The following is a 25,657-nucleotide window of genomic DNA, read 5'->3' on the forward strand; positions in this document are numbered from 1 at the left end:
CGACTAGTGTCTTTGTTCAAAAGTCAACCTGCAACCGTCCAACCAATCAGACGGCGACTAGTGTCTTTGTTCAAAAATCAACCAATCAGTACTCCCCACCCCTGGAAAGCCCCGCAAAACGACCCGAACTTGTTTGTACTTGTCTATAAAAGAGCTGAACTAAACTCCATCGGAACCTCTTAGCGTCACCGGCAACGAGTGCGCGGAGGTCCAGGTTCGAACCTGCAATAAATGACCCTTGCCGTTTGGCTTTGACTCTCGACTCTGGTGGTCTTGTGGAGGGGCCTCGCGACCTTGGGCATTTCATTTGGGGGCTCGTCCGGGATGCCCCCAAGCCCACCAGACATCAGGTCAACGGGTCATCGCTGACAACCGATCGGTAAGTAAGCCGGCTCAGGGTACCTTCTGTTTTGGGGACTAGGACGGTCCTGGCGGACGCGCTATAGGACACCTAGTCGGGTGTGGTTGGCGACGTCCACCACGACCCATCTGGGGCTGACAGCCCATCTGAAGCGCGCACGCGATAACCTCCCCTTCCTCCTTTTACAGGCTCCGCTATTGGGACTGCTCTTAATCACTTTTGTTTTCAGAGTAACCTTTTCTAACCAATCTCTTCCAGGACCTAGACATGGGCCAAGCACAGAGTACCCCCCTCTCCCTCCTTCTCGCTAATTTCGGGGATGTAAAGTCCCGAGGACACAACTTCAGTCTGGCCATCCGGAGAAGAAAACTAATTACCTTCTGCCGCTCTGAATGGCCAACTTTCGGGGTTGGCTGGCCCACCGAGGGTACCTTTTGTCTTCCTATAATCCTAAAAGTTAAATCTAGAGTTTTCTTGCCAGGAAAAGAAGGCCATCCGGACCAGATCCCCTACATCCTGGTATGGCAGGACCTGGTAGAAAACCCTCCTCCCTGGATGACCCCCTTTTTGTCATCAGGGTCATGTAAGATCCTTGCGGCCCGACCAACTAAACCTCCCAAGCCTCAGACCCCAACTGCACCCATACTCCCTGACAGCCAAGACCTCCTTCTCCTAGACCCCCCCCCATATCAACCTCCTCCTTTGGCCCCACAACCGGTCCCCCTTCCTGCTCCTCTCCCCTTGGTAGAACCTCCTGTGGCCCCTCCCGGAGGGCCACCCAGGCCAGAACCGGAGGACCGAGAGGCAGAGGCACTACCGGTCCTCCTGCCCAATGAAAATAATTCCCATGGGCCGGCTGGGCGCACTCTTGGACGCACTCAGCGCGACCCAGGGCTCCGCCATCCTGATTCCACCATAGCCCTACCCCTGCGAGAAATAGGCCCTCCCGATGAGACAGGCAACCCCCGACTCCAGTATTGGCCATTCTCTACCAGTGACTTATATAATTGAAAAACCCAGAATGCCCGCTTCTCTGATAATCCTAAAGACTTGATAGCTCTTCTAGATAGCGTTATGTTCACTCATCAGCCCACCTGGGATGACTGCCAACAGCTCCTCCGGATCCTATTCACTACCGAAGAACGGGAGCGAATCCAGCTGGAGGCGAGAAAACTGATTCCTGGAGATGATGGTCAACCCACCGCTAACCCTGACCTCATCAATGCAGCCTTTCCCTTAACTCGCCCCCCGCAGGATGAATGGGACTATAACACCGGAGAAGGTAGGGGACGACTGCTCATTTATTGCCAGACTCTAATGGCGGGTCTCCGGGCTGCCGCGCGCAAGCCCACTAATTTGGCCAAGGTATATTCAATTGTACAAGGTAAAACGGAAAGTCCCTCCTCTTATTTAGAAAGATTAATGGAAGCCTTTAGGCAGTATACCCCTATGGATCCAGAGGCCCCCGAAAATCAGGCTGCCATTGTAATGTCCTTCGTTAACCAGGCAGCCCCTGATATTAAAAAGAAACTCCAGAAGTTAAAAGATCTGGAGGGCAAACAGATACAGGATCTACTCCGTATCGCCCAGCGCGTCTTTAATAACCGAGACGCCCCAGAGGATAAACAACTTAAAGCCACTGAGAAAATGACTAAGGTCCTGGCCGCCATTGTTCAGAAAGACCAAGAGGGCCCCCCAGCCACTCGACCTCCCAGGCGACCATTGGACAGAGATCAATGTGCCTATTGCAAGGAAAAGGGCCACTGGGCTCGGGAATGTCCCAAGAAAAGGCAGCCGCGCCCCAACCAGAGGCAATGGCAACCGAAGGCCACCCCAGTCCTATTTACACATGATGCAGAGTAGGGGGGATGGGGTTCGGACCCCCTCCCCGAACCCAGGGTAACCCTACAAGTGGAGGGGAAACCAGTCCCATTCCTGGTGGATACAGGGGCACAGCATTCGGTCTTGGTTAAGCCCCACGGGAAAGTTTCTAACAAATCCTCCTGGGTCCAGGGAGCTACGGGAGTTAAACGTTACCTTTGGACCACTCAGAGAACTGTGGACTTGGGCACGGGAAGGGTAACCCATACCTTTCTGGTCATTCCCGATAGCCCTTGCCCCTTATTGGGGAGAGACTTACTCACTAAAATGGGAGCACAAATTCATTTTCGGCCAGAGGGGCCAATCGTAACAGACCCTCACGACCAACCCATATCTGTGCTCACCCTGAACTTGGAAGATGAGTACCGACTTCACCAGGAACCACCCTCCCAAAATCAAGATATAGAGTCATGGCTTCAGCAGTTCCCCGAAGCATGGGCAGAAACAGGGGGGATGGGACTAGCCAAACATCGCCCAGCCCTATTCATAGAGATCAAACCGGGGGCAGATCCTGCACGTGTCCGACAGTATCCCATGCCCATAGAGGCCAAGACTGGTATCACTCCTCATATTCGCCGGCTTCTTGACCTGGGGATACTGCGTCCCTGCCAGTCGGCCTGGAATACACCCCTGCTGCCAGTCCGCAAACCTAACAGTAAAGACTACCGCCCAGTGCAGGACCTGAGGGAAGTTAACAGACGGGTCATAGACATCCATCCTACTGTGCCCAATCCATATACTCTTTTGAGCGCCCTTTGTCCAGAAAAACAATGGTATACTGTGCTGGACCTCAAAGATGCCTTTTTTAGTTTACCCTTGGCGCCCAAAAGTCAAGAACTCTTTGCCTTCGAATGGTCGGATCCCGAGAGAGGCATAAACGGACAACTCACCTGGACCAGACTTCCCCAAGGATTCAAAAATTCGCCTACCTTGTTTGATGAGGCCCTACACGAGGATCTCAGTGAGTACCGGAGACAAAACCCCGATGTAACCCTCCTGCAGTATGTTGATGATCTCTTAATAGCTGCTGAGACCGCTGAAGCCTGCCTGCAGGGAACCAGAAACCTCCTACAGCACCCTGGGATACCGGGCCTCTGCCAAGAAAGCGCAGATCTGCAGGCCTGAGGTAACTTACCTGGGGTACCTATTGAAAGGGGGGCAACGATGGCTCACAGATGCATGAAAGGAAACCGTCCTCCGCATCCCCAGACCCACCACACCTCGACAGGTGAGGGAATTTTTGGGGTCAGCTGGGTTCTACCGTTTATGGATACCCAAATTTGCTGAAATGGCCAAACCGCTATACTTAGCCACCAAAGAGCAGACGCCCTTTGAATGGACAGAGGAGGCTGAGCAGTCATTTCAGCAGATCAAAACTGCCTTGCTATCTGCACCCGCCCTGGGTCTCCCCGATGTCTCCAAACCCTTCCACCTCTTTGTGGATGAAAGCAAAGGCATAGCTAAGGCCGTGTTGACCCAGCCCCTCGGTCCTTGGCCCAGGCCTGTTGCTTACCTATCAAAAAAATTGAACCCAGTGGCTGCCGGCTGGCCTCCTTGCCTGCGGATGATCGCCGCCACGGCCCTAATGGTAAAGGATGCTGACAAACTAACTATGGGGCAGGAGTTACATGTCACCACCCCCCACGCCATCGACGGGGTTCTCAAACAGCCTCCCGACCGATGGATGAGCAATGCTCGACTGGTCCACTACCAGGGTCTACTGTTAAATCCCCTCAGAATCAGCTACACTCCGCCGCGGGCATTAAACCCTGCCTCCCTATTACCTGACCCAGATTTGGACTCCCCACTCCATGACTGTGCAGAGGTACTGGCCCAGATCCATGGGGTTCGAGAAGACCTACGTGACCAACCCCTACCGGATGCACAAGTCACATGGTTCACTGACGGCAGCAGCTTTGTCCAGCAAGGTCAGAGGTATGAGGGGGCAGCGGTAACATCAGAAACTGAGGTGATATGGGCAGAGACTCTCCCCCCGGGGACCTCAGCCCAAAAAGCTGAATTAATTGCCCTGACCCAAGCTCTCAAGATGAGCAAAGGCCAAAAAGCCACCATATACACAGACAGCCGGTATGCTTTTGCTACCGCACATATACATGGGGCAATATACCGAGAGCGGGGACTACTCACAGCAGAGGGCAAAGACATCAAGAACAAAGAGGAAATCCTGGCCTTGCTAGCGGCCATATGGGAACCCAAAAAGCTAGCCATTGTACACTGCCCGGGGCATCAAAAACCCACGAATCCAGTCGCCCGAGGCAACAATTTGGCAGACCAGACGGCTCGAAAGGCGGCACACACTCCAATACCATTACTTCCCCTGCAACTGCCGGATCCAGGGCCCCGGGAACTACTGCCCCAACCCGACTACTCGGAGGATGACATCAGGTGGATGAGCAAGCTCCCTCTAACCCAGGATAGAGACGGATGGTGGCGGGACGCTAAGAACAATATTCTCCTTCCTGAGAAACTAGGAACCCTGGTCCTTGAACGGATCCACCGTAGCACCCGCTTGGGCGCCCGACGGCTACAGGATCTCATCAGGCAGACTGGACTTAAAATTAAAAATGTCTCCGAGAAGACTGAACGACTGGTTGCTGACTGTGCAGTCTGCCAACTCCATAATGCCAGCACCCACCCGCCAACCACTGGCATCCGGGAGAGAGGAAACCAGCCCGGAGCCTACTGGGAAGTGGACTTCACGGAGGTAAAGCCTGGCAAATATGGGTATAAATATTTACTGGTGTTTATAGATACCTTTTCAGGTTGGACTGAGGCATTCCCAACCAAGAATGAGACTGCACAAATAGTAGCTAAGAAGCTACTAGAAGAGATCCTGCCCAGGTATGGCTTTCCAGTTATGATAGGGTCCGACAACGGGCCAGCCTTCGTTTCTAAGGTAAGTCAGGATCTGGCTTCCATACTTGGGGCTAATTGGAAATTACATTGTGCATACCACCCCCAGAGTTCAGGACAGGTAGAAAGGATGAACAGAACTCTAAAAGAGACCTTAACTAAATTGACCATGGAGACTGGCGCTAACTGGGTAGTCCTACTCCCCTACGCTCTGTTTAGGGTGCGAAATTCCCCCTATAAGCTAGGATTTACTCCCTACGAAATAATGCATGGTAGGCCTCCTCCTATCATCCCTAACCTAAAGACTAACCTTATCCAATTGGACCCAGAAAATAATCTCCTGTCTTCCCTCCAAGCCTTACAGCGGATACACGAGACAATCTGGCCCAAACTAAAAGAGCTATATGCAACAGGACCCCCGCCTACTCCACACCAGCTCCGGCCAGGTGACTGGGTCCTTGTCAAACGCCATCGACAAGAGACCCTAGAACCCAGGTGGAAAGGACCTTACCAGATCATCCTGACAACGCCGACGGCCACCAAGGTGGACAGCATAGCTGCCTGGATCCATTACACACACATCAAGCCGGTGGACCCATTTTCTGACCTCATCAAGTCCACTAAAGCTGACGTCACCTGGATTGTTGACCGGAGTAAGGACAATCCCCTCAAACTGACCTTGCGCCGTACCCTCCCCCATGATGACCAAGGTACTGCTGATAGCCCTAATGATAGTCCTAACCCTCAACCCTCGGGCCACGAGGGGAGGACTCAGCCCTCCCCCCGATAAGAATACTTTAATACAACAACTATATGGTGCACCGTGCGAGTGCAGGGGAGGTACTATGGAGACTCCTGTTGTTCCCCGAGGGTATACTCATATGCAGGACTGCGGGGGCATAACTGCGTATCTTGTACAGGAATATAGGGTTACCGGGGCCTCTCAAAGCTGGCAATGCTACCATAAGCCTAAGCCACTCCCCCCTCGAGCCACTTGCCCCTGTTCTACCTTCCAGGAATCAATGCATAGCATGTGCTATTCCTCTTACCAGCAATGTATAGGGGCCAATAACAAGACTTATTTCACAGCCATACTACAGAATAATAAAAGCCCCAACATTAGTGATGATAATAAATACCTTCAGCTGGATGCACTGGCATCCCCGGGACCCCGGTATGCTGGAATACCAGGGCCCCCACACATATGTCAGACGGTGGGGGGCCCCAGGACGCAGTGCGCCAGATAGAAACCCGAAGACAAATAGAAGAGGTCTATCGGCATCTGTACCCACAGCTCAGCTACCACCCCCTAATTCTCCCTAAGGTCAATCCCTCTGAATTGGACTCCCAGACCATGACTATACTAGAAGCTACTTTTGCGCTTTTGAATGCCACCAACCCCAACTTAGCACAGGATTGCTGGCTCTGCCTTCCTCAAGGACCGCCCCGCCCTATAGCCATCCCCACCTTCGCCAATTTAAACATCAGCGAACAATGTAACCCTACTTCACTCCCCGAGCCGTTCCCCATACAATTTTCAAAATTTTCAACCACCTTTAATACCTCATGCTTTGTCAAGAACGATTCCCTCTCTAACGCCAGTATTGACTTGGGAATCCTTTCATCCACTGGATGTAGTCAATATATCCCCGTGAACTCCTCCCTCTGTAGTCCTAATACCACTGTCTTTGTCTGTGGAAATAACCTAGCATACACCTATTTACCCCCGAACTGGACAAGGGTCTGCACCCTAGCCACCCTCCTCCCCAATGTAGACCTGATCTCGGGAGACACCCCATTGCCCATTCCCAGCTTTGACCTCTGGGCAGGGAGAACCAAACGAGCCATTACAGTCATACCCCTCCTGGTACGATTAGGAATTACAGGAGCTGTGGCCACAGGGAGTACAGGTCTTGGGGTCTCCCTTCACTCCTATAGTCAGCTGTCTAGGCAATAGAAGATGTAGAAGCCCTCTCTGGTACCATTCAGGACTTACAGGACCAATTAGATTCACTGGCCGAGGTAGTCCTACAAAATAGGAGGGGCTTAGACTTGCTGACAGCTGAACAGGGTGGAATATGCCTCGCCCTAAAAGAAAAATGTTGTTTCTATGCAAATAAATCAGGCATTGTAAGAACCAAGATCCACCAGCTCCAGGAAGACCTAGCTCGCCGCCGGCAGGAATTATCGGATAATCCCCTTTGGTCAGGATTTCATGGGATGCTCCCCTTCCTCCTCCCCATCCTGGGCCCTCTACTATGCCTCCTTCTCCTCCTCACTATAGGCCCCTGTATACTCAGTAAAGTCATGGATTTTGTTCGCCAAAGAATAAATACAGTCCAGCTAATGATATTAAGAACACAATATCAGCCCTGCGAGGCCTCAGAAATTGAAGAAACTGAGCCTTGAGGACCCAAGATTGGCTCCTCTGGTTCATGAGAAAGGGGGGAATGAGGGGGCTATGTTCTACTTTGGTGGGAATAGGACTGAGTTGACGCCCTGCATTCAATTTGTGCCTTTCCTGGAGTTTCTTTTCTGTTCCTCCCGGAGGAAAAGGGCCGAAAAGGGGCCATTCCAGGGCGCGGCGCTGGGCTTGCCACATTTCGGAGCGCCGCCTGAGGTTGGGCGCACAGCCTCCCGCCGCCCTGCCGTTGGGCTGGCGGAGGCCGCAGCACTGCTAAGGTTGCATCAGTCTTCCTGTTTGCACTATTTCTTTTTGTGACCATGGCCCCGTCTTAAGTATTTCCAATTGAGAAACGAAACCTCAGGAAACCGAAACTTAACTAGCCGCTCTCGCTTCTGTAATTACGCTTGCAGACACCCCCCCCCCCGCAACCGTCCAACCAATCAGACGGCGACTAGTGTCTTTGTTCAAGTCAACCTGCAACCGTCCAACCAATCAGACGGCGACTAGTGTCTTTGTTCAAAAGTCAACCTGCAACCGTCCAACCAATCAGACGGCGACTAGTGTCTTTGTTCAAAAGTCAACCTGCAACCGTCCAACCAATCAGACGGCGACTAGTGTCTTTGTTCAAAAATCAACCAATCAGTACTCCCCACCCCTGGAAAGCCCCGCAAAACGACCCGAACTTGTTTGTACTTGTCTATAAAAGAGCTGAACTAAACTCCATCGGGACTTCTTAGCGTCACCGGCAACGAGTGCGCGGAGGTCCAGGTTCGAACCTGCAATAAATGACCCTTGCCGTTTGGCTTTGACTCTCGACTCTGGTGGTCTTGTGGAGGGGCCTCGCGACCTTGGGCATTTCAGTATCTTTTCAAATTATCGTTTTCTCCAGATATATGCCCAGGAGTGAGATTGCAGGATCATATGGTATAGCTCTATTTTTTAGTTTTTTAAGGAACCTCCATACCGTTCTCCATAGTGGCTGCATCAATTTACATTCCCACCAACAGTGCAGGAGGGTTCCCTCTTTCTCCACACCCTCTCCAGCATTTATTATTTGTAGACTTGTTGATGATGGCCATTCTGACTGGTGTGAGGTGATACCTCGCTGTACTTTTGGTTTGCATTTCTCTAATAATTAGAGATGTTGAGCATCTTTTCATGTGCCTTTTGACCATCTGTATGTCTTCTAGAATAAAAAGAAACGAGGACAGTTTAAGAGACTCTATTCATTTTCTATTGCTGCCGTTCAAATTATCACAAACCGAGCAGCTCAAAACAACACAAATTTATCATCTGGCAGTTCTGTAGGTCAGAATCCAGGGCATCTGCTGGTTTTTCTGCTCCAGGTCTTACAAGGCCCAGATCCAGGTGTCAGCGAGCCAGGCTGTTATCTGAAGCCTGTGAGAGTAGAATCAGCTGCTAAGCTCACTCAGGTCTTCGGCAGAACTTGCTTGAGGTTGGAGGGCTGAGCTCCTGTCTCCTTGCTGGTCACTGGCCAGGAGCCTCTCTCAACTCCTTAGGCTGCCAGGATTCCTCATACTGTTGCCCTTTCTGTCCTTAAACAGTGCATTGAGTCCTTCTCACACGTCGACTCTCTCTGACTTCTTCTACTGCATCCCTCCTGCCCCCAGCTGGAGGACATTTTCTGCTATAAAGGGTTCACACTCCACTGCCGCCATTATCACAGGCCAGAACTGTCTGGCATCTAGACTACCCAGTAGCCACCGAACTGGTCGCCCCACTTATTTTCTTGCCCCTCCCCCATCCATTCTCTACCCAGCTGCTAATCATTAAAAAAACGTGAATCAGACCACATTCCCCCTGCTTAGAAGCCTTTCATGGCTTTCCAAAGCACATAGAACACAATCTCAAACTTCTTACCATGGCTTGAAAGGCCTGTGGCATCCAGGCCCTAGCTACCCCTCCAGCCTGGGCCGACCCAGTTCTTCCTTGCTCTCCCACTTGCTTCTTCCTTGCTCTCCCATTTACTCTCCTCTGCCCACACTGACCTTATTTTAGTTTCTATGCCAAGACCTTTGCGTGTATTGTTCCCTCTGCCTGTGTGGTAGGCAGTGGGGCCTCCAGAGATATTTAAACCCTAATCCATATAACCTGTGATACATTTTGTTGCACCGTCAAAGGGACTTTGCAGGTGACATTAATGCTACAGACCATAAAATGGGGAGAGTAGCCTCTCTTCCAGTTTCATCGTGTGAACCCAGGCTAGGGCCTGGATGCCACAGGCCTTTCAAGCCATGGTAAGAAGTTTGAGATTGTGTTCTATGTGCTTTGGAAAGCCATGAAAGGCTTCTAAGCAGGGGGAATGTGGTCTGATTCACGTTTTTTTAAATGATTAGCAGCTGGGTAGAGAATGGATGGGGGAGGGGCAAGAAAATAAGTGGGGCGACCAGTTCGGTGGCTACTGGGTAGTCTAGATGCCAGACAGTGCTGGCCTGTGATAATGGCAGCAGTGGAGCTGGAGGGAAGGAGATCCGAAACATGCTTTAGAGCAGACTTGTTGATGGATTGGATGCAAGTGGCACAGAGAGGGGTGTTAAGAGTAAGAAGGAAAGACAGCAGGAAGAACAGGTTGGGGTTGAAGGTCAAGAGTTCAGCCGTGGACACATGTTGCTGAGACGGCTACTGGACATCTAAGCAGCTCTCTATAAAATAGGTAACACATGTTTCTGGAGGCAGGCAGATGCCACAGAGTTCTACCCACCCCAAAAGATTTTTCCAGCAGTCACTATGGTTTGAAATTCTCATCACTGGCCTCCTCTCACTAGGGAAAGGTTTGGGGTCTCCAGGAGGGTGCTATCCAATGGCCTACAATGTGCTCCACACTCTCACATAACATTACAGTCCCATGTCTGCAAGCTCCCTGCTTAGAAGGCTGTGAGCCAGGAGGGAGGGAGGAAGGGACAGGCTGCGACATTTTTGATGACGAAGAGACAAGCCCAGGCCAGGCCCTGGGAGGTGGCTGGAGCAGGAGGCATCTCAGGAGGAGACTGTCAATTAGGGCCTGCATGAAAGATCTGCACCAAACCACCTTCTGTTCAGCTCGAATCCCTGACTGCAGAGACAAAGATGTCAATTAAAGAGAAGCACCTGAGATTTCTGTGCGGTGCTTGTCATCCACAGGGGGACAGGAATACTAGCTTAGGCAGAATCCATTTCCACATGCACAGGCTCCCCTGAGGATGCCATGGGGCTGATCAAAGAAAGTCAGCATTAAGTGGCACAGGTCTCAGCACACAGATGTGTCTGGACGGGCATCGAAGTTCCTATTACAGTTCCCAATAGGAACTTCCTGCAATTAAGTTTAGCTTCCTACCCTTGATCCTCTCCTCCACCTGAAGATATGGATGTGCCATCTCCTGCAGAAACTTTCTTCCTTTCAGCCCAGTGCAAACTCAGGAGTCAGACTACACGGTTTTGTAGCCCAGCTTTGCTATTTACTGTGTAACCTTAGGCAAGTTGCTAAACCGCTCTGTGCCTCAGATTTCTCATCTGTAAAATGGACATGCAAGAGGAGTACTGGGGAGTCCACTCCTGGGATAGCAATGTGAGGAGCTCTGCAGCCCCACTCCCCAATGAAACAAGCATAACTGATGAAAACTATTTCAAAACAAATGACCATTTAAAGTCTCTGAAAATTGTCCTAAGGGTACATAGCAAGTGAAGAAACACTTATTCAAGAAAATCTACTACAACTTGCTAAGACTGTGGCACCTGAGCCACGATCCCCTCCCTCCCCCCCCAGTTCAGCCCCCACCTCCACCCATCCACTCTGGGCAAGAAGAGGGCGTCCTCTCCCCTCAGCTCCTAAACAAGGGGTACAGGGCACTGGGAGGAGAAGGCTGCCAGCGTTTCTAGTGCCTCCAACTACAGCTGAAGAGGGTAAATTCCTGGTGAGTTCAGTCAAGAGATCGGGGCTCCTGTCCTCTGCACATCTCCCATTCATAGGATGGATGCTCTAACCCGAGCTTATCAAGCCAAGAATACTGGGGCCCCAATTGCACCTGCCCCCTCCTCACTCAGAGGGCAGAGACTCCACACTGAGGGAGGCAAGCTGAGAAGACCAGAGGCTACTGCCCACCCAGTGCATGGAGTAGTGCTCAGAGCTTTCTGGGGGAGGAAGCAGTCCCCAAAGGAAATTATTTTATTTGAAACAGAGTGTGGGAAAGTTCAGGCCTAAGAGTGCTCTTGGAAACAATGGAGATTTTGATCATCAGAAAATAAGAGGAGACTGGTAGCCTCTCTTATTTAATTGCAGGAAGCTAAACCACAGGCCGGCTAGTTCACCAGAGAGAACCAGGAAAAGAGATAGCTAAGAAGAGCCCTACTGAGGTCAAAACAAACCTCAAAGACTGGCCTCAAAAACTACCCCTGCCCTAATTAAGTTGTATCAGAGATGGAGCAACTGATGCCCCAAAACACTGTCGAAAACAACAGAGCAATCAGCCAGCAAATAATGGAGACTAACATCTGGGTGTGATGCCAAACATGGCGACCATCTTAACAGAGAGATGGGGAGAGACACAGTCAAAGAGAGAGCCCCCCGCTGAAACCACTGTCATCCCAGGGTGACTGTGCACACACCCTTCGCTCTGGAACTCAATCATTTCACTTTCTCTCTGTGGATAAAGGAGGTCAATAATTTAAATGAGTACTGCAGAGATTAAGAATAATTCTACATTACCAACACTAATATGTATAAAATAGATAACTAGTAAGAACCTGCTGTATAAAAAAAATAAATAAAATTCAAAAAAAATAATAAAGGCCATTTCTAATCATCTGTATGGCCAACTTAGAATACTTCCCTTGGTTTTGAGGCTTTTGTGTTCTTTATGTCATTTTTATCAAATCAAAAACAGAATAATGGCACTTTACAAATAAAAACATCACAGTTCTTTAAATGGGTAAAAGTGTTAAAAATATTTTTCAAACATTTAAAAAATTTTATTCAAGTGTTGTGTTAGTTTCAGGTGTACAGCATAGTGATTCAGTTATATACACACACACACATATATATATATATATATATATATTCTTTTTCAGATCCTTTTCCTTTATAGGTTATTACAAGATATTGAGTATTGTTCCCTGTGCTATACAGTTGGTCTTTGTTGGTTATCTATAAAAGAAAAAAAAAGAATAATTCTGCATCACCACATTCATGGAATTATGCTCAAATTAGACAGTGTTTGGTAAAGCACTTTGCAAACTACAAAGTACACCACATGTGTTGGGTAGCATTATCACTCAACAGGGCAATCAACATAAGGCAGTAATTAAGATGACAAATTCCAGGGTGAGGCATGTGGGTTCAAAGCCCAAAGGCATTGTTTCTTGACTTTGGGGGTTACCTAGCTTCTATGAGACTCAGTGACCTCATATATGAAATATGGTCTGTATGTCACAGAGAACACACATAAACTTCTAACACATTGCCTGGAACCCAGCCAGTGACAACCAGTGAGAGTTGTTATCATAAACATAAACTAGCACTAATATCTGACCATGTTGCTTTAGAAGCAGAATTTACTGGAACCCCAAAGCCAAATCTGAAAATAGAAAATTGATACTAATTCATTAACTTGATGGAAACAAATAAGATCTAAGGAAAGATGTACCAGCCACTTTTTAAAAATTCAGTCATTGATCTGTTAGATGTTGCTGGTAAATTTCCATATTCCCAAGAAGGTTTCACTTTATAAAGATAGTTCTAGGGTGCATCTGAAGGGTTTTTGCTGGTGGTTTACAAGGATGTACATTGTAGTGCTTTTGATTGACATTAGAAAGACTTTCAACAGTTTCTCAACGGCACTAAAGGATTATTCTTTCATCCTTCAACTTGTATTTAATAGACATCATGAGAACATTATTTAGCCGGAGCTGTGTTGCTTCTGGCGGAAACACTGGGTGTCTTTTTTGAATTTATACCTTATGTTGGTCCCTATCTGACCACTCTGTTCTCTAGATGAAAAGGTGACCCAGTCTCCACAGAAGAAATGATCTGCTGGTTTCAACCAAGTCAAGAGGAAAGCAGGGCTTCCCTGGTGGCGCAGTGGTTGAGAATCTGCCTGCTAACGCAGGGGACACAGGTTCGAGCCCTGGTCTGGGAAGATCCCACATGCCGCGGAGCAACTAGGCCCGTGAGCCACAACTACTGAGCCTGCGTGTCTGGAGCCTGTGCTCCGCAACAAGAGAGGCCGCGATAGTGAGAGGCCCATGGACCGCGATGAAGAGTGGCCCCCGCTTGCCACAACTAGAGAAAGCCCTCGCACAGAAATGAAGACCCAACAGAGCCATAAATAAATAAATAAATAAATAAATAACCAAGCATTTGAAGCCCCTTTTCTCTGACTCTGTTCTTAAAAAAAAAAAAAAGAGGAAAGCAACACAGCTTTGTTACATTACTATTCTTTTTTAAGCAAGCTGCCCTAGGGGTTTTCTTTTATTGCAGCCTCTAAAATGGATTTAATGTCTAAATGTTGACCTTTACAAGGTACCTTGTAGACAACAAATCATCTCCAAGTGCATATTTACTGAGACATAGCACCTACTATGTGTGCACTGATTTTTTTTAAGCCACAAGTTCTCTTAACTTTACCTATTGAAAACATCCCCAGCAAAATCATGCTTCATTACTTTTGCACCTCGAAATCCTACAGTACAAAATGTAAGTGAAATTTTTATGCAGCATAGTAGGAGTTGGAGTGGATCTGACTTTTGTTATAAAATAGTATCTTCAGTTCTTGTTGTTAAATAGCTTTTCCCAAGAAATGTGTTAAATTTATTCGCGTACAGAGTACATTCACACCCAAGTGATTTACATTTTCGAAGCATACAAATCACTGTCCTATGCTCTTCAGCTAAAAGTTAGATCCCGGGGTCACTGTTGTGGCTCAACCTAACATCAGGTCCCCTCCCCACCCCGACTGCCACAATCAAGATGAGGCTTCTGTCATCTCTTGTCTGGAGACTGACACAGCAGCTTCCTACCGGACTCCCTGCTGCCAGCCGCAGGCCCCCTAAGCTGGAGGAAAGCTTCAGGGGTGGGGTAAACAGTGGGTGCAAAGTATTACTCCTTCCCAGTGAATTCAAGCAAAGCAAGATACTGTGAACAGTGAAGAAAGGATTAATAGGCACATGTTCAATATTCCTTCTACATGTGAATTTTTATAAGTAAAAATGCTTTTCAACAAACAACTTTTCATTCTGACCAGCTGGGCGCCAGCAAGAGGTTAGGTTAGTTCAAATGTTGTGAAACTCACTTAAGTAAAATAATGCTATCTCTCTTTACTGAGAAATTTATGTTGAACTCTACTTTATGCCCAAAGGCTACTAATGCTCTATTCCCACATCTGAGCTCTACCTGACAATGAACTGTTCAAAAGCAGGTGGCCACAGGCTGCAGGGTGTTTACAAGGATGTGGACTGCTGGACTATTAATACCCATCAACCCTGATGAGCCACCTAAGGGAGCACTCAGAAGTCAATTTGATACTGTCCCCACCCGGGAGTGGGAGGGAAAATGGAAAGGAGACGGCACACACCACTCTTGTTCTGCCCTCTTGGGTTCTGACCAGTGGTGTGCTGGACCTAGCTTATACCAGACAAGAGAGGTGACCATTACATTTTCAGGAATTTTGTGAGCTAAATTTTAACCACAGTCACTATTTAAAATCCAAGTTATATAAATTTACAATTAAACAAATTATAGAAAAACAAAGGCAATGGCTTCTCAAAACTCATCACGTCCTAATTATTTTACTAACAATCAATCATCTATGCTCTTGGGGTTACTTACATCTATTGTATCAACACAGAGAGAATGCTCTAGAAGGCTGTGCTACTGTGCATTCCTTCCCAACTCCACCTTAGGGATGAAATCAAGCCGAACCCTGTGGGGCTCCTGGGCACAGGAGCCTTTCTGTGTACCCCGTTTCTTGTTTGTAGGAAATAGGCTTCATTCAGCCTCCATGACCTTCCCTGGGCTCCAAAGGGCAGGTTCAAGTAGTTACTAATCAAGGAAGGGAGGGGTTGAGGAGACAAAGGAGGAGCAGTCAAGAAACAATAGTACAGCCTTGGGGCAGGGCCTGGTTCCTCCTCAAGGGATGTACATAACAATATCTTTGAGCTCTTCTGTAGAACTAAAACCCTAACCAAATGGAAGACATTAACTACTTGATGAAGCATTCTTCATTCCAGAGAGAAGGTCACAATTCAATAACCTCGAGAGAACCACAGAAGCCCATCATGAGACCACCTGACACAAGATGATCTCCAGATTGAAGGAACGCAGGCCCTGCAGGCACCCTGATCCTTATCGGCAACCCTGCCCCTTGACTATAAGACTTGCCACAAACCACCACCTCTCCTTCCCCAGGTTGGGACACACAGTTTTGAGGGAATTAGCCTGCTGTGGCCCCCTTTGCCTGGCAAAGCAATAAAGCTATTCTTTTCTACTTCACCCAAACTCTGTCTCCGAGATTAAACTTGGTGTCGCTGTACAAAGGCTGATTTTTGGTATCAGGGACAGCATGTTGGTAGCCTGAAATCAGCCAGGTGGGAATAACTACCCCACAGAAATCAGTAAATGACACAAATTAGGGCTTCCCATGCCCCTACACCAGAAAAGGCTGTTGGACATTTAGGGGCACAGCACTGGCTCTCACCTGCCTCCAGTGTAGAGCTGTCAGGCAGGAGGCCGCACATCCTCCTCACAGCGGCTGTAGCTCCTGGAGACGGCGATGGGCTCAGGAAGAGTCACATAACCCAAACAGGGCCGATCAGAGATCTTTGGAGAGGAGTTCAATGCAAATGATGGCAGAGTGAGATCTTTCTCTCTCTCAGATTATAAGCTGGAGGTACCTTTAAGCCTGGAGTTGCTGGGGATCTTCATGTGGAAGGAATCTGTCAGAAAAACCACACAAAAGGAAACCAGAATGAGCGAGTAAGAGAGAAGGGGGTTAGCCGTTGTGACATCATTTGAGCACCTTGATCCAGCTCTACCTGAAATTAGGCAAATTCCTAGAGTTTTCAGATACATGAGTGAAAAAATTCCTCTGGGGCTTGACAAATTTTAAGTTCTTTGTTTCTGTCCTTTATAACGTAAAAACTTCTGACCTACATACTTTTCTTAGTAGCATTTAAGCAGACCATTGGGCTCTGGTTTAGGTTTTGTTCTTATTAAGCAAATGCTGTCAGCCTCTTTCCAGGAGGGAATGGGAAAGAACAGAGCAGACAGCAGAGCCGGCCTCCTGCCAAAAAAATGCAACCTAACAGCACACCTATTAATGCAAAGGCTCTGAGTATGCCTTAAGGGAGACTCTATTTTCAACATCCAGGGACACAAAATGCAAAAAGTCAAATACATTCCAAGCACTAAGACCTCTGGATCCAAATGCCACCCCCAAAGTTTCAGACTTAGTAGGTCTGGGAGGTGGCAGATGAATTTGAATTTCTATCCAGTTCCCAGATGATGCTGATGCAGCTGGTCTCGTGACCATACTTTGAAAACCATCATTGTACATTAGAAGTATAAACATAGAGATGGAAGACACCAGTTTAGGGGTGTGGGCTATTCTCCAGATCCTATCCTCCCTTCTCGGATCCCAACACACAGGGTGGGGTCCCAAGAGCCATGTTTGTGCTACTTGACTCTGCCACTTGTTCAGAGCTGATCAAAGTTGGACCAATTTAATGGTTTTTCCCAAGAACTTGAAACTTCGAAGAGAGACAGAAACTACAAGTCATTGTAGCCAAGTCTCAAAGGATCAGCTTAGAAAGCTTGATCCAGAACTCCTGCTGCTGAGGCATCACTGTGTGTTAAGAACAGAGGCTCTGCAGTCAGCCTGCCTGAGTTCTAGCCTCTGTGGCCCAAGTAGCTCACTGGCAAACCGGAGGTGGCAATAATAAGACCAACCTCATGGGGTTGCTATGAAAATTAAGTAAGACGCGGTTTTGGCCCAGGGCCTGGCACGTAGGGAGTGCTCAGAAATGTCAGCTACTATTACCCCAGTTGTTGTCATCATTCCATCAGGGAGCTGACAGGGCCCCTGCCCTTCCTTCAATTCTGTGAGCTCTCACAGCAGCCTTCCAATATACTCCCTTCTCTTAAGTTATTCAAAGTGGGTTCCTGTGGCTTGCAATCAAAGGAACTTAAGTAAAATACAATTAGAGAGAAAAGCTTTTAGACTGCCTACCCTGGTGCAGCATCATCAACCAGCAGGTACCAACCAACCCAGGAAATCACGTCCCCCTTGCTAACACAGCCCGCCCTTCATTCAACAGGCGTTTACTGAGTGGCTCTTAGATGAGAGGCACTGCACCAGACCCTGGGGGGAAAGCACTCAATGAGTGTCCAGCCTCGGAAGAAATCACGGCTTGCACACATTAACTGAGACGCAAGGTAGGAGGCGAGGTGGCCATCAGAAGATAGTAATAAAGGTGCAGTGTCGCCACTCCCACTCAGGGCCGCTGCAGCTCAGCCCCTCATGGGAATGTGGGGAGCCCGTGTGAACTCAGACAGCAGAGGTACCCCACCCAAGAGGCTGCAGAGTCGGAGTACTGACACATGAAAGCCCATCAGTCACTGCTGAGGGCTGCTCCCAAGGGTGTTAATTCCCCAGAACTTTCCACCTGCTCTGTGGGTGACCAGCAGGCTCGCTCGGGGCAGGAGAAATCACCCAGGTGCTGGCAGTTAGGAGTCCAGCCTTGTGCACTAAAGTGGCAGAGCCGGGGGTATCAGTGGGGCAGCAACAGCACCTGCGAGGCTAAGCTGTCGAAAGATGGAAGAATGAGCAGGAGCAACAGCTAAACAGAGTGCTTTCTGGGTGGAGCTTCTGCCGAGGGACTGCTACTTTTCCTATAGTTTGCCTTGTTGTGCCACTGGACTTTCAAAATATATGTACATTGATTTAAAATTTTTTTAATTTATAAAGAAAAAAGGAGCCCACTGCGCCCCCCCCCCAGCCTCCTCATTGGGTGACTCAGCATTTCGTGGAGTGGGATATTCACGATACTAGTGGTCTCCAAATGGATGGTAGGAGCAAAGGATGAAGGTTTGTTAGTAGTAGTTCACTATTTATTTCAATGTGCACCAGGACAAATACATAGCTGGCACATAAAATCTATGATTTTACAGTCATGTTATGGCTTGGGATGAGGCTAACTTTTTGAAGTAAATAATAGTATGGGTAGTATAGGAATACCAAAAAAATCATGGAGGTGGTTGGTGGTCATGTGACTAGAGCCTAGGACAACATTGCCTTGGATAATAACGCTGAAGGAAGCATTATTTCAGGTGTGGCAAGTTAAATGGAAACTTGAAGGAAACAGGCGCTTTAATCTCAAACACAACTGAAGGTGGGGTGGGCATTTAATTGAGGGCAGAGGGGAGTTGGGCCTGTCCAGCTGCCTTTGACACCTCAACCCCACTTCAGACACACCTCGCCATCATCCTGACTCTCCCCCGAACTCTGAACACCTATTCCAGTAACACAGATGAGCCAGGGGCATACCATGGGGAGAGGGGGCTATTCAAGAAAGGGGACTACACTTCTGGGACTTGGTTGCCTCCCTCAAGGCCTGCGAGAGGGTGATGTCATGGAGTAAAAAGAGTGTGGACTTGGGGACCAGACACAGCAGGTTCAAATGGGCACCAGCCCCTGCAGGAGGCCTGGGCAAGTCACTGCCCCTCTCTGAGCCTTTGTTTCCTCAACAGTAAACATGGAGTACACTTGATATGATGTGGTGAGAAGGTCACTTTACCTCTGTGGTCTTCCTCCCAAAAATCCATAACCCTAGTCTAATCATGAGGAAAACATTAAGACAATTCATGTTCCCAATTACAGGACATTCTACAAATACATAGCCAGTACTCCTCAAATCTGTTAAGGTTGTCAAAAACAAGGGAAGTCTGAGCAACCGTCACAGACAAGAGGAGCCTGTGGAGCCCTGAGAGTCAAACAGAATGTGGTTTCCCGGATGCTTTCCCTTTCCTAACAGAAAAGGGATATCAGATTAAAAAGAACAAAAACAAAACAAACAAAAAAACACTAACGAAATCTGAATAAAGTATGGACTTTAGTTAATAATGTATCAGTATTGATTCATTCATTGTGACAAACGTACCATGCTAATGTAAGATGTTAACAATAGGAGAAACTGGGTCTGGGGTACATAGGAACTCTCTATCCTGTCTTCGTAATTTTTCTATAAATCTAAAATTTTAAAAATGGAAACACACCTCCTCCTTCACAGGGATGCTGGAAGGCTCAAAGAGATGTCGTATGGGAAGATAAGTGACATACCCAAGGTTCTCAATAAATATTAGTTTCTTTAAGAAGCCGTAAGACAACTGAAAGTTCCAAGAACAAATCTTGGTTTAATGGGAGCTCAATCAGTCTCTCCATTTTACCCTTTCTTCATACTTATTTATCCCCACATTATTCCTTTTTTCACCAAATTCATTATTTAACCAGTCTTAGATACCAGCACCCATTTTTAAGTTTGTTTCCAGAAGTCTCCCATAACACTAAATAATAATAATAATTGAAAAATGAATAAGTAAACAATGGTTAGCTTCCTTTTACTTGTTGAAACAAAAGGAAGCTGGAGGGTGTGACTGTACAGACTATCCCATACCCCAAGCCCAAACTGTCTCACAATCTCATTCAGGAACACGTCAGGGCAGTTCTCAGACACAGAGCAGAGAGCCCACAAATGCCCAAGGCGAGTGGGATGTCAGAGTGAGGCCGCACTTTATTTACCAGCAGAAAGGAGCTGCTTGTCCTCTTAAATGCAACAGGGAGCTTGACCAGAAACAAGTCAACCCCAAGAGGGCTGCAGCTGTAATACCTCCGGCCGAGGCCTGTGCTGGGCCTACTGGGACAAGCCAGCTGATAAATGAAATCTTTGTCTTCACACAGATCCACCACCGGGTAGGGGAAGGAAAAAAGCCCCTCACCCCTTGCGATATGAAGCCTGTATGAACGCTTCAGAAGACAGAAAGATAGCCCAGGTCCCCTGGCTCAAAGCACTGATTTGAGGCTAACGCTTCTCTATTGAGCGTGCAGACTGCATTGAGCCCAGAGCCGCTCAGGAGAAAGGGAAAATTCATCTGCTGATTACATAAATTTATATCTTAGGATCACCTTGAAAAGTCATATTTTCAGTATAGATTCGTTGCTTGCTTTTTTATAAAGGCTTTCTCCCAAGAACACTTGGCTGTATCTTACTCCTTCCAAAAAGTGAAGTCTGCCTTGTCTCTTACTGGTTGAGGACTACAGGGGCCTGGAAAAGGCAAGTGTGCCTCCCAACCCATGCCTGCCCCTGCATGCTGAAGCAACTGGAATTACAGCTCTGGGTCAGTCAGGGGCTTTGCACTCCAGCTCAGGTGCTGGGGAACTGTGGGGCGATGGGGACGTGGGAGAGGGGCAGCTGCAGGGGCGATGGAGGAGGTGGGTGGTCCTGGGAGCTGCTTAGGAGGGCAGGCCCCTCATTCGAGGGCTCTGTGCCATGGCTGGAGGGCTGACAGCCTGCCATCTCCGCGTGTCCTGGAGCTCTGAAGGTGGCCTGGGACACAGAGCTTTGCTTCAAACCATGTTGCAGTATCCTCACCTCCTGCCATGAGGTGAGCAGGCCAAGGCAATAATAAGACACTGCCACTGCCAGCCTGCGGTGCTGCTCCCAACAGCCCGCCACTTCAGTGACCATCTCCCAGCTGGGAAAGGCCCAGACCGTGGACTCAGCGCCTCTACAGCATTTCCCTCACTAGCCTATAATTAAAGGAACACAGAAACAATAAGTCATAAAAGGAAAGACTGGTACAGTTAAATATTTCACAACTTTAAAGGTCTTTATGAAAAAGGAGAGTATAAATACAGTTAGAAAGCAAGCCACAGCTAAGATAATTGCAACTTATTTCACTGACAATATCTACTGCCTACAGATGTTGATATGTAAGGATAAAACTTTTATCCTTACAATCAATAAGAAAAAAACACAACCCAGAAGAGGGAGCCTGAGTTGCCAAAAAATAGATGAAATGATGCTCAGCCCCACTAATACTGTGGGGTTAGCAAATGGCCTCCAGGAGATATAGGGTGCTTAAGAACATGGGCTGGCTGAGCCCCAGAAATAATAACAGACTGAGCAGGAGAAAGGCCCCTCACATGGTTTTGTATAATCTCAGGAAGTGGGGGGAGGGAGGTCCTCCCCTGCTCCCCTCCAGATACCCTTTCCAGGAATACAATGAGGTTTTCTTTAAAAAAAAAAAAAAAAATCTGAAGCAGTCATGGTAAAACATAATATTTAAGGAACGTGTGGTGGGCACATGTATTTACTTTCCGAAATTTTTTGCATGCTTGAAATATTTTATAATTTTTATAGAGCTCATAAATGATGAAAAATGAATGAAATTATGACATTAAAAACAAAAATAAAGTCAGAAGAGGACCCCACGATGCAGAAGCAATTCCCTTGGGCACAAACCTCGAGGGGAGCACAGTCAGCCTCCCCTCCCCACTCCAATGGCCACGTACCTTGCTCCATTCCCTGGGTTATGCATGACCTTGTGAGGGGGCCTTTCTCCTGCCCAGTCTGAGGCCAGTTTGGGGACCCACAACCCATGTTCCAACCATACTGACTCTGATAACAGGACAGAAAGACTGAAGTTTAAAATTTTTGGTATAAAGAAAGTGTGTAACTTTCACATTAACCAAGTCCTGATGTTAATAAGAATATTCATTACTTATTATAAATGTGGATACTGGGAAAGGGCATGACCTAAGTTCTTATCATTTATTACAGACTGTCTTTCAGGAACAAGACTTTCATTTAAATTTCCTGAGGTTTGGGTATGTCTCCATTTCTGATATTTAAAAAAAAAAAAATTCACTGTGAATATAAATCAGTTCAGGTTGGGTCAAAGATAATTATATTACTTTCCAAAATATCAAAGATTTGTGCTTTTGTATCCCATGAGACAACCTGACCACAGCAACCTGTATTTCTCTGTGACGGCAATTAAGTGCAAGTAGTAAGAACCTATAATTTTAGCCTTGAGGTTGACTCAAATGGGTGAAAATATTTATTTTTCCTTTGCTCTTTCTATGGGCTCACATAATGAATTAAATGCAGGGCTCTCTTTCTTGATTATTGCTTTAGAAAGAAACTGTCATGCCTCTTTACTCATTTTCAAAAAGAGATGATAGCATACTTAATTATAGGATTTTTATGTATTGCTAATGTCTAGAAAACTCAGCAGATTAATTCTCTCTATACAAGAAGAAATTGATTGAGTTGGATATCTATACAAGTCCATCAATTGTGACCTGAAAGCTTTATAGAAGAGGGCACACAGGACCCAAAGAGAAAAATATAAATCTGACACCAGAGACATAAAATTATACCCAGAGGTTTACCTAAGATTGATCTAAGAACCATGGTATTCAATAGGTAATTTTTTAATACTAAGTAGTATAAATTACTTATAGGAGGTGGAAGACATGTGGAAAAATAACTAAAAATATACCCTGAGATTTATACAGCATAAATTATTTATAGGCATTTAAAAGCCAGTCTTATATAAAAGTTCAGGTGTAAGTTTTGAAGAGTCTGTGATAGAATATCACATCAGTGGTCACGGGACAAGCTCTAAACCTCAGGGAACTTCAGTGGAAGAACACTGGACAGTTTCTGTTTGCCTGGCATGCTTTTCTGACTCCCCCTCGCGAGAAGCCCATTCAGCGGAGTTCAGGTAAAATGAACCCTTACTTACTTGCATGAGATGCTGGGTATCTGATGCTTGGCCCTCCAAATCTAATCTCCACCCTTCCCCACCCTGCTCTGAGCCCTGGGAAGCTGACCAGTCTGGCCTGTGTTAACAGTTCCCTGGCATTCTGGCTTCCAGCTGGCCGGGCCCCATGGGAGTCACCAGTAGCAGAACAAAGGCAGGAGGAAAGTAAGGTCGAAGAGTTTACTCCCCAGCTCCTTTCCCATCAGATGCCACAGCCAAAGTCCCCAGCTCCTATCAGGAGGTACTTACAAATTCCAGTAATTGCCTCCTCCTTGCTCTTCAGGAATAGGGATGGTGACAGCAGCCTGGAGTACTGTATCATCCCTGGCTGGTTTCCCTAAATCCTCCCCTATACCATTGCAAATGATCCATTTATGAGCCATCCATTTCCTGCCAGGTCCCTGGCTAACATCCTTGATCCTCCCCTTCCAGCTTCACCAATGGGCTGAGCCCTGGAAGTTCTAGAACAAGATCATCCAAACAGCTGGTGCTCCCAGCAAAGAGAGAGCCTCTCTCTTGATTACTGTAATCAAGCAAGAAACAGGTTTGGATCACATTTTGGAAGAAAACTCTAGTAAGAAGAGTAAAGGAAGATTAAGAAGAAGGCAAAACTTGAGGCAGAAAGACTAGATTTTTTCATGGCTACTACATGCCAAGTACTACACTAGGTCCTAAGAATGCAACATAAGCAAAGACAGTGGAGTCTAGAGTCTAAAGAACTCATTGAATCTGAAGTGTTATTATCACCTTCAGCTGGACTGAACTTCATTTGGGACATTAACACCATTTACAAGGTCACCCCAGATTTAAATGTCCAATGCAGAAGTTTCTGGTTTATTTTCCTCAGGTCATATTTAGATAGACCAGAATAACCCAATTTTGGAGGTACAGTTCTTCTGCAGTCATTTTAACAATGATGCATTTTCTAATTTAATCTTCATGACAGCTGGAGAAGGAAGGTTTTGTTATTATGCAAATTTTACAGAAGAGGAAACTACGGCTTAATATTACACAACCAAAAAGTAGTAGGAATGTACTTCAAACCCAAGCAATTCTGACTCCCACCCACCATATCTTTTATTTTTTTCTCACTGAAGTATAGTTGGTTTATAATGTTGTATCAGAAATTAAGAATGCAGCCTTAGCATTAAGGGGAATCGAACCCTGCTCTCCTGAGTGACAAGCAGGCATACTCACCACTACACTAATAGGGAAGATACTCCACCCTCCATATTTAACCTCTACCCTATAGTAGAGGTTAATAATCTTTTTTCATGATTATCTAATCCAATCAAAATGGAATCTTCTAATCTAATCATTTAAATAAAAATTAATTACACCAAGTAATGACTGGTAGGAAAATGGTAAACTCTCATACCATTCATACCTCAGAAAACATTATCAAAAGTAACATTCATGCACATTTCAACATTAACATAGCAAACCAAGGTGTTATTCTACCATTCCAGGAATATTGTCACATATCTCAACAAAGCATTTAGTAATGGAGTCCTAGCACTCTTTGGGGAGAGTCTCATCTATTTTCGATTGTATCCATAAAATCACCGAGACAGCTGGAGGCTCTCCAGTTCAATCAGGTATTAGTACTTGGTGATTAGCTGACACTTCATTATCATTAGTTATGACTGAGCTACAACACACTTTTTAATGAGTGCCTACGATATTCTCTTTATTATTTGCATTTACCATCAAACCATGGTATTGTAAAGCACAGCACACTCAGGTTTTAGTAAGACGTATGCATTTAGCTTCGATTAGAGCAGCTTCTTCTGCACCTGCCTCTCATCACACAGGATAGGGACTCACTGGCTTATCACCAGAAACTGAGCAATGACGTTTAATTTGGAGAGTCTCACTTCATTCAGATGTCCAGTGGTTATGAGTGAAGACATCGTCTGGTGATAGAGAAGGAACTAGGTCCAATTAGAAAGGAAAGACGTTTCAGACACTTGCCTTGCAAGTAATGAAAGTACTTCGAAAGGACGCTGGCCTGGGAGAGATGTCATAACCACACACAACAGCTCACCATTTCCACCATCTGCACTGGAATCTTGGGGTGCCTGAAACGCACAAAAATGGGAAGCCTGGAAATATGAAAAACTAGTTGTTTGGGCTAAATTGGGTAAGTCAGCAAACAGATGGTAAGTGGCCCTAAAGGGCATGCACCTGTGCGCACACGTAATAATCAAAGATCTCACAGGAGGAATGAGTCAGAGTCCAAGTGAGCAAAACAAAGTTGGGCATTAGCCCAGGGTGATGGATCTGAAATAGTAAAGGCACATGACATCAGCATGGGTAG

At 46.9% G+C, this 25,657-nt stretch overlaps 1 protein-coding gene across 1 annotated transcript; it reads left to right on the forward strand.

Moving 5' to 3' along the window:
• Positions 1-628: 628 nt before the first annotated feature.
• Positions 629-5,906, forward strand: LOC132593667 (uncharacterized). The gene is given in 2 exon segments (XM_060286740.2): positions 629-3,312; positions 3,314-5,906. Coding segments are annotated over 2 exon segments (5,277 nt in total).
• The last annotated feature ends 19,751 nt before the right edge of the window (positions 5,907-25,657 follow it).

Source organism: Globicephala melas, chromosome 16 (genome assembly GCF_963455315.2).
Source record: "Globicephala melas chromosome 16, mGloMel1.2, whole genome shotgun sequence".
Lineage (NCBI taxonomy): Eukaryota > Metazoa > Chordata > Mammalia > Artiodactyla > Delphinidae > Globicephala > Globicephala melas.